Source organism: Aplysia californica, unplaced genomic scaffold (assembly GCF_000002075.1).
Source record: "Aplysia californica isolate F4 #8 unplaced genomic scaffold, AplCal3.0 scaffold00128, whole genome shotgun sequence".
Classification (NCBI taxonomy): Eukaryota; Metazoa; Mollusca; class Gastropoda; order Aplysiida; family Aplysiidae; genus Aplysia; species Aplysia californica.
In genome coordinates, this window is record NW_004797398.1 from 422584 (window position 1) to 432800 (window position 10217).

General features: G+C 36.5%; 1 protein-coding gene across 2 annotated transcripts in view; it reads left to right on the forward strand.

Annotated features, from left to right (window-relative positions):
- The first annotated feature begins 824 nt into the window (after positions 1 to 824).
- Positions 825 to 10217, forward strand: part of LOC101860089 (dynactin subunit 2) — a 20806-nt gene continuing 11413 nt past the window's right edge. The window contains exons 1-6 of one of the 2 annotated variants that reach the window (XM_005096389.3): positions 825 to 927; positions 4272 to 4343; positions 5432 to 5528; positions 6889 to 6956; positions 7312 to 7407; positions 8452 to 8612. In XM_005096389.3, the coding sequence (XP_005096446.1) occupies positions 892 to 927; positions 4272 to 4343; positions 5432 to 5528; positions 6889 to 6956; positions 7312 to 7407; positions 8452 to 8612 (530 nt within the window). In that variant the 5' untranslated portion in view covers positions 825 to 891. The remainder of the gene's footprint in view (positions 928 to 4271; positions 4344 to 5431; positions 5529 to 6888; positions 6957 to 7311; positions 7408 to 8451; positions 8613 to 10217) is intronic. The other variant, XM_005096388.3, reaches the window with a different exon arrangement.

The following is a 10217-nucleotide window of genomic DNA, read 5'->3' on the forward strand; positions in this document are numbered from 1 at the left end:
TGAGAAGCTGCATTCATTCATATTCTAATTTATAGGCCCCTCACATGCATTTTATGAACCTTAAATTTTAACCTCTTCTTGGAAACGTATTTTATATTATAGAGACCGGTGAAGAAAATCTGATTGTAATTTTATAGGCTATACTGAGACAAAGTGCAGAAGGCGTATGTTTTGGCAATAGGCATAAGGATCAGTTGTTGTATGGCCTTTATAGATTATAGACTAATCCTTGGGTAGCCTGCTAAGATGTTAGGAAGAGTTGTTAGTTTTAGTTTACTCTCACTGTGCTGTGATTTAGTATAAAGTTAAAGTGATAGCCTACAAAACATATTAGTACATGTATTAGGTTCTTTATTTTCGTCTGGCTGTATTTAAAAAAGTCTAGCTCATTGAGGAATTTACCTATGCCCACGAAACTTTGCTTGGCACATCTGTAGGCCAGCAACCAAACAAAAATATATCTTTAAAAAATCTTGACCCAGTAATAAAAACGTTTTTCTCTTTGGGCAGTATATAAAACCCCTCTAAGGATGCATACACAGGATCACTAACTTGCGTCGCGTGCAACAAGATTACTTTTTATTTTTACGTTAATTCGAATCGACCTATTAATGCTGGGTTTGAGCTAAAATAGGGTATTGAAATGATTAGGGCTAATTTCAAAAGGTATCTCAACGTTTTCTGCGAATTATAAAACTTGTGCATACTTTTTTTTTCTTTTTTTTTATATCCGAATCTGAAATTCTGAACCATCCATCCAGGTTTAGATATCTCGTATGGACCATTATGTCAATGTACTCGTTTTAGAATTTGCTGGAGCTCTTTTTAGTTGAAGGTGAGGCTATCAAAACAGTAAAACACCAACGAAAGCATTTCCGGGATTGATTAATCATGGCTGACCCAAAATATGCTAATCTCCCTGGGATTGTAAGTTAATGTCTGTTTTTTACGCTTCTATCATTATTTTACTCTAAAGGTGGATGGAATTGAAAGAGTCGCTTGTTTTTAATGTATTAGATTCTATGTCTTTAAGGAAGAAAAGACGGAGTTGAGCCATATCATTGCTGTAACTCCACCAACCTGGCTAAACCGACTTAACGTTGTTTGCGGCATTTGCAGCCCAACTCGGTGGTGTTGTCTGCTGATTATTTTCTCGCTTGCTGGTTTCTTCCTAACCTCACAACACACTGCACTATCACCGGTTGTATTTATCTAATCTGGATTTCCCAATAAAAGCTATTGGTGTGGGGGAATCTTAAGTTGGTTTGATAATGAATACTGGGTATCAGAGTGGGAATCATCAGGGTGATGGATGAATCATCCAGTAGTCAGGGCCAGGAGGAGGTGTGTGTGTGTGTGTGTGTGTGTGTGTGTGTGTGTGTGTGTGTGTGTGTGTGTGTGAGTGTGTGTGTGTGTATCGACACTGTGCCTACCAACTCACACTTTAAAAAAATTCCTGGTAGAAAGATCCCTGTTCATGCCCATGCCAAGAGACCTGTTAAAACTGCTTTCCTTTCACACATTAAATGACATCCAAGGTCTCGCTAGATCTAGATCTAAGCTCCTTAATTTTGCCTCTTTACTTTTGTAGTCTTATCTAGATCTAGATCTAGATTCTAGGTGTCTAGATCTACAGTTGGGCAATCTTCCAGTTTGGAATATTTCACTCTTATTTTTAATCACTCATGATATAATTTGCCAGATTTGTGAAGATCTAATAAAGTTTTCGGAGTGCTTATTGGCCCACAGGAGGGGCATATGATTTCCCCTAGAACATTTCTTATTTGCCCACAAAATTGCGAGTTATCTCCCCTGTATTTGATCTTCTCCCCCCCCCCACCCCATAAAGTCCGTCAATCATATATTTTAAATTGAGAATGTATAGATCTAGTATAGTTTTCCAATCTAATGCTAAAAATTAAAAGATGAACAATAGAGTCTAAGAAGTTACACATCTTCATCTTGTTGTCCAACACAGTATACATAGAGTAAGCTAAGAAATAATTCAATTATACCGTAATATATTGTTTGCAGAAAGAAGCAAGCCCACATCCGGAGAACCTAAATTCTAAATGAAATACTGTTTGCAGACAATCAAAGTCTACTGCATAACAATTTTATAACACTGATCTGCAGGAACACCGCTGACAAATAATCAAATCTGTAGAAATGTGTGCGAGATGGAATGCCTCAGGAAAACATTAACAAGAAGGGATAAAGTGAGAAAAAATCAAAGAGAACAAGTTTGGACAACACCACATATGAAATACATGTACATTGAAAAAACAACGCATTAAATGGCCCATGTGGGCCAATAAGCCCCAGCTTATTTGCCCATGTGGGCCAATAAGAGCAGCATAAAGTTTTAAAACTTTTCTCTGCACTGCGCAACACTTTTCCCCACGGACCTGGATAGGATCATAGGCCTGTACTACAGGTGCTGTGACATGCTATCACACCGTCGCCGATCGACGTCCCATGGGGAAAAGGGATTGCTTCTTACCGTCGCCGATCGGCGTCCGGTGGGGGTATAGAGCCTAGTGTTAAAGTTAAAATATAGTTCATTACCTGAATCCAGTAATACCTTAAATGTTCAAAGTGGAAGATTGCTTACTGCTGATGCGTTATCGTTTCATCAAAATTGTAGCAAGAGCTGACATTCGTATATAAAATAATTTACCATCATCTTTGAGTCTTTGAATTGCCAGCATGCTCTAACGTTATAAATAAAAGTTCAAGTACATGCAGTTCGGATTTTAAAATGTTAGAATCATTTTTTTAAAAACTGGCCTTCTGGATTTAAAGTATGAGCCTGAACTCGACAGTATTGCCTTTACCAACAAACCTGCCGTGGTGGTCACCTTTTGGCTGCTGTTCCATGACACCCATGCACTTTTTGTATTTTTTAATGTCCATAGAAGAAGTCCATGTCTAATGCAGCCTCTGTCAGTCAACAATCTTTTTTGACTTTGTCAAGTTTAATAAGTGATATAATTCAGACTCTGTCCATAGCGGTTACCAGTCTGTAATTATGCTGTAATGTTGAGTGACTGTTATAATGGGTAGATTCGGCCCGGCTGTGGGACCTCAGAGAAGAGCTGGAGCAGTTGGTGTTAATATTAACTGTTTAGAATCGTCAGTGATGCTTTGTGCTAAAGGGAGGCCCCTTGGATTACAGCAGAATTGATGTTCATGATAATGACAAGCAAGAGATGGCATCATGTTACCACACTTACTTGTAGGCTACTTTTCCTAGAAAGATCTACTGACATATTTTTTATGTACAGTCGAACCTGTGTAAATAAGACGGAATCGCAAGGGAGCCAGAAAAAAATTTCGTCTTAGACAGGGGAATTTAGTGGGGAGATGGATTGGGGGTTTCAAAGGCCCAACCACTGGGATCAAGGGTGGCTTGTCCGGTCGGCAAACAGTCACAAGTGGTCAAAACTTCACACCTCTCAGCTGTTGTCGTCTCTGATGTATAATGACATTATTTATCCAATTACCACCAGTGCTTGCATTTCATAGAACCACTGTTTGACCTATTAAAAACAAAAACATTTGAACATTTCCTTTGCTTCCATCCTTCGCCCCACCCATCGGTGTTATAAGCACAGTCAACCAATGATACTCCTCACTCCCATATGTAACAATGTTTCGAGGAACTCTTTTCTGGGCTGGCTGAACGATCAGGGCGGAAGGCATTGGTTAAACTAATTTTACACCTCTGGCCTCTGGCTATCACTATCAATGAAAGTTTCTCTTCTGGAACGCCACTCGAGCACATTCACTGGCACTCGTGAGATTTCACACCCGCCATCTTCATCACTCAGTGTTCACATAGATGGGGTAACATGGTAACATCTACCCTCAAATTTCATCCCTACTCCCCTTCCTCGCCCGACAGTATGGCGTTAAGTTTAGAGCCGGCAGAACCAAACTTGCGAGTTTCATATCAGGGCTGAACCGGCAAAGCATTTTCTGTCTTAGAAGGTGAAACCCTCGGAAGGGAGTGGCTTTTTCTTTCCATTTCCACGTAGGACAGGTTTCCGTTTTATGCTGGTAGTTAGCAGAAAATATCAAGGGGGGAGCGTGGAGATTCCGTTAAGACAGGTTTCCGTTTTACACAAGTTTCCATTAAGTTAAGGCAGAGGTTCGACTGTAAATATCTTTTAAAAATCGTATTTGTATTGAAACACGGATGGATAGTTTCTAACTAGTGTATTTTATTATAAATGTAAATGTAATGTTAGCATTCTATTTGTTTACAGGACTTGAACTCTCCAGATGTTTTTGAGTCCAGCGATCTTCCTGAAGATGACCAGAATCTTGCCAAACGACCTGTAAGTCTTAATAAACAAGCATTGCAACTATATCGGTACTAAATAATGTGATGTTTGGGTGGACTTCTTAGAGCAGGTTTCTCATACTTGCAACTCACACGCCAAAATTAAGCTGGCAAGATGATATTTTGTAGTCCCTACTTGATGTCAGTTCAGTGAAAATTCTTGTATAAGTGGGTCTTACTTGCTTCATTCCTCAGACAAAATGTGGCTGAGCTATGTATGAGAAAAAGCGCTGCGAGCTCTTTGGAATCATGGAGTATAAGAAGATAAGAAGCCTATGGTCTGAGGAACTGCTCATTCTCTGAATTCCAGTTAATAAAGACTGAGAAGATTGGATCAGTTGTATTTTGAAAAAAAAATACTTAACACTTTTTTTTTTTAGTGTGTGTGTATGGAATATTTTATGTTGCAGAGGCTCATCCAGACTCTACCCTCAGTTATCCCTAGGTATTTTGAGTTTTAGACCCCTGAGTTTGAGCATTTGCTTGCAATACAGAGGGTTTTAAAAGTCTGTTTGAGAATGTCTTAGGTTTTTAGGATTTATTTTCCCAAGTTTTTATTATATATATAGGCATGGATCGAAAAGCAGTGTTTTTGCTCTCACATGTCAGATATTGGACATGTGTGTATGTTTTTGAATGAACGAGCTTTTTGCATCAATTTTTGCAATGCCATACTAGCTAACGGATCAAATATCATTCTTTACAAATTACAGCATTTTCTAAATCTTGCTGCTAGGCTTGTACTTTTAACAAAAAAAAGAAGAGGGATCACATTACTCCCATGTTGAGAACATTTCACTGACTCTGTGTGTCAGCTAGAATATTATATAAATTGCAATACAAAGCCCTAATATAATAAGCGTGTCAATAACAATGAGCTGCTGCATTAGGTGATTCATGTTTATGTTTCATCTTGACAACTGAGATCAGAGATCAGTATCTTGAGAGTTCCTAGGCAAGGAGGTTAACAGATCAAAAAACACAAAAAGTAATTTTTAAAGAAAGCTCTTATGATTTGTATAAATCTATTCTAGTAAGTCTTTGAAATGTCATGATGAAAAATTTTATTTTGATTATTCTCAGGAGGAATTGTCCAGTCAAAGTGTTGAGCCCATCTCAGTAAGCACTGATGCAGCATTTAAAGTTTTCAAGGGCAAAGGAGTTGACCTTGGTAAAACAGGTTGGTCTTTCCATATCTTTTCTTTTCCCAAGTTATCACAGTGTATCATGAATTGAACACATTTGTTTGCAATTGATTTTGATTCCTCATTAAATGATTGTTTTCATATTGCACATATAGAAGGTATTGTGATTGTAACATTTTTCATTTCAAATTTTTGGAAACACTGCACTCAGAGAATAAGAGTTTTGCGCGATATAATGTTATTTATAAAATATGTAAATGCTTGTGGTAGACGATTTCTGTACAAAAGCTTCACAGTGCTCTTAGTCTATTTACTCTCTGATATATTTAATAGCTCGCGTCCCTGTTCATTTCCTTTGCAAAAAGGTTTAAAGCCTTCCTTTATGAAATATTATCCTTTAAACTTCAAGGAAAAAGTGTAATCAAAATCTCAAGTATACTTTGTTAAAAACACTAATTGAAATCTGAGAAGCTTTGAATTATTAGACAAAATTTTTGCAGTTGGCCTGATATTTAGAAGTAGGGTGACATTTATGCTTGACTACTAAAATGTGTATTGTTGTCTTCTTTTCCTTCTTTTTCTTTTAAGCTTCTGCAATAAAACCCTGTCTCTTGACCTTCTGCCTGCCTGAATTTTTTTGGTTTCAAGCCAGGTTTCTGTGTCTTGTTGTCTCCCTCTTCCTCTCTTGCCTGCTACCTTTGCAAACCTACCAGTTACTCCGAAAAATCAGAGTTCTCTAATCTTTTATTGCCTACCGGAGAACCCTTGTGAGATTTGCATAAAATCTTGTTTTTTCTTGAATTCTGTTTACAAGTCATATGCAAGTGACATAAAAAAAACAGGTTTGTTTCCCATATTTGCATTATTTATTGTGACTGATGTAAAAATACTCATTAATATTTTCATTTATTTGCATATGTGAGGTATCGTGGTGAAATCAGGCACTCATCAAAATAATTGAATTGAAGATACTCACAATTTTCCCGTTTGGCAATTTTTATCTTTTTTTCTTCTCCTTTTTTTTGTCTTACTGAAACCAGGTGACCCCCACCTCTTTTAATCGCAAGTTTCTAGGCTTCTATAGATAAATATTTTTTTTCATCAAAAGAAAGATTTAATAAACAAGCTTTAAGATGATACCAATAACTCTACAGGCCCAAAAATCGACGAGCGCCTGATTCCACCGCGTCATGACACATATATTTGTGATGCACACATTTATTTGCGATTGTCGCTTCATAATGTAATCTTAATCTTCTTGGGATTTGGTGAGAAAAACTTGTAATATTGGTTGTCGAGGGGTTGGCAGGTCTACATTTGCTTTTAGAATGTTTTTCTTGAGTGAATCATAGCATGTGAAATGCCCAAAGTATAACACGATGATGTATTCCACAGATTTTTCAGATAGTGTAAGCAAGTCTAGGACCATAGGATACTATGCTGATCAGACAGAGTATGAATTGGTAAGTGTATTACTTTAATTTTTCAGACCTCTGTGTCTGTCAATATTAATGATTTGAGAAATGAAATTTGGAAATACTTCTACCATGTCAAATATAATGAGTATTGATTTTTTTTAAAAAGTTGATCATAGTTATGAGAATATGTAAGTCTGGTTTGGCTGTATTAATTTGGTTAAATGATTTTGGAAAAAAGCTGTATATTACTAATGCTTTCAGAATAATAAGTGTTTAGTGATACATGGAGTTCACTGCTTTTAGAAGTAAGGCTTTTCTTTAAAAAAAAATAATTCATTTTTGTCATCCAGGATATCTTTATAACTGAAAAATGAATAATTGATTTTATTACTTTGCACAGCTGGGACAAGGTGACAAGAAAGAGACTGCACAGCAGAAGTATCAGCGACTGCAGCATGAGATGAGGGAATTAGCCGAAGAAGTGGGCAAAATCAAGGTCAGTTCTATTCTTTTATTTTTCATGCTTAGTAATAAATTCTTTTTGCCATAGCAGGATGTAGTCGAATGTTGCTGTATTGAGTGGAAATGTTTTGTGCCCTTCCCCAATAAACTTCATTTAGATCCATTTGGAGTTTGTCTGCTTTGACCCAGCCCTCTAAGGTCAACTGTCAACATAAGGTGAGTGGGATGCATCTTTTCAGCAGAAAGCTGGAGGTGATTGAAGAAATAGACTTATTCTTGTTCAATTATGGCAAGCTGTGTTACACGCTAAAGAGGGGTAGGGGGTCCTGTAGAGACACCTATTCTGCTTGAGTTGTTCAAATGCCTTTATAAAGATAATGAAAAAACCTTCAGTCAGTTCTTCCTTTCTCGGCTCTTCAACGCTATGGTTAGGGGAAAGACGGACGTCATTGTTACTGTCAGAGGAAAACTGGGAGCCTATTAAGTTATTTTCATACCTTGTAAAGCAAGTTAAATAGAGTTAAATATCTTTTTTGCAACAATGAAGATATCTATTACTAAAAGAACAGTACTGTTTCATGGTACACTACTTATAACAGAACCTGAAGTTTTTACAGCACAATTCGAGCTCACCAGGCTTTTCTGCCTTTGAGAGAGATTCACATATATTTGTTGCCGTCACTGCTGTCGCTCCAGATCTTTTTGTTGTTATCTTGTTGGCATGCAAAAAACCAGAAGGTTGTTTTCCTTTTTTTCAACTCCAGCTGCCTGATGGTAATTTGATACTGTGGAAAGAGTACAGTGTACTTAAGTGAAAAATCTTGTCAGTTTGTTAGTCTTTGAGCGCTTAATCAGCTGTTTGCTTTGTATGCTTTCTGGGAAGCTGACATTGTTTCTGAGTGTTCTGTGGTCTGCTGGCGTGATAATATAGTGTGTAAAGCGCATACAGCTTGCTGTCGAGTGGGGATGTGCGCTATATAATGCTATATATTATCATTATTTTTATTATTATTATTGTTATTATTATTAATATTATTATTATTATTATGTTCAAATCTCAAATTTATCACTCCCTTAGGATTCAGTCCAACAAACAGATGCGGGCGACTCCCTATCCCCTGTGGCGCTGGGGAAACAGTTGGAGTACCTGCAGCACCAGCTGGCAGACCTGCACTTGGAGAAGCTGCTGGGACCTGAGGCCAAGGTTGATCTGGCAGATCCCCAGGGAGCCCTGAGACAGTAAGTGCTCAGTAAGAGCTTGCTTTTGAGTTGAGCGGGGGTATGCACTGTACTGTCTACAAATTATGCTATTTATTATTATTATTATTATTATTATTATTATTTTGCATACCGACGCTTTACTGAAAACTCAACTTTTTGCATCAGTGTATTTGACCCAGTGTGTATTGAAACAAACGAAAGTGAAAGTGTTTTTTTAAAATTATTTGTGAAAGGGAATTTTTTTGCAAAATGTTTTTGATTTTTGTTTTTCTGTCCAATATTCTGTTAACTCAACAGTTCAGAATATTTTTGTTCTAAATATTGAACTTGAATTTGAAGCAAACTTATTTGTAGACTGTCTCTAGTGTATATGTTATGAATTTTATCCATTGTGACATGCAGTATCAGGCCTGATGTTTCTCGCTAAATTTATAAATGATTACTCTGGTCCATAAAATTCTGAAAATTTTTGGGCTGAGGCATGTGAAAATGATTTTTGTATGGAACTTGAGTGGTAGAATCTGAATCCTGTGTCAGATTTTCTTGATCAGGTCTAAAAATTTAGTACAATGGGTCGCAATTTTTTGCTTCTCCCCTTTGATTCATTTACACATAAACCCCTAAAACCTCACTCACTTTTTGGGCTTAGGCATGTGAGTATGATTTTGATATGGAATTTTGGTGGAAGGATTAGAATCTTTATCAGATTTTTCTCTATAAGATCAGAATTTTTTATACGAAATGTCGTATGCTTTGGGGGTTTTTCTCTTTGATTCTTTTAAACATAAACCCCCTAAAATCTCACTCGTATGAGTATCAAAAAACACAATTGTATGCAGTTACGTTCTGTTCATTAAGGAACATCTTTTCCTCGAATGAAATCATCATCTGTACTAATGTATCATCACGTGTGACTTTTTAAATGTCAGATCCAACTAAAATGTCCTCTTTCAACTTAATTAGCACATAGCAGCACAACAGAAAATCACTGTGGGTGAACAGTGGGCACTAAATTCAATAAATTAATTCTCAAACTGACGCATCAAAACAGTGGAAACCACTTACATTAGCTTGAATAAATCAAATGATTATTTCCCTCTGAAGTTTCTTAGTCACTTTATCGCACAATTTAAAAACAGTTTAGTTTTTTTTTTCATTCTTTCAAATTTTAGATTACTTTATTTTTATCATTATTTATATTAACAATTGACTGTAGAAATGAAACAAGTCTAAACTTTAAAACAATTTCATTACAAATATGTGATACTGGATATTATGAAAATATATCACACTTCGTTAGTTACTTTTTTTGGAAAGAATGAAAGTTACGGCCTTTGTTTTATAGAGTCTGTTATTTTTACCTCCCCTGACAAAATCAAGAATACCTGAAATTGCTTAAATATGCGAATTGTGCAAAAGCCTGACGTGAAAGACAAAAGTTAACTACTATTTGGAATCGGCACATGAATTTCCATAAGATTTGACATCTTTGGTCGCTAAGTCTTATTCTTCATTCACCAATATTATTAAACCACTGTAATTTGTCCTTTTTTGTAATGCTCAACATTACAGTTTGTACTTACTTTATCTGCCTTCAGGCGACTTCTCACCCAGTTAGAGGGC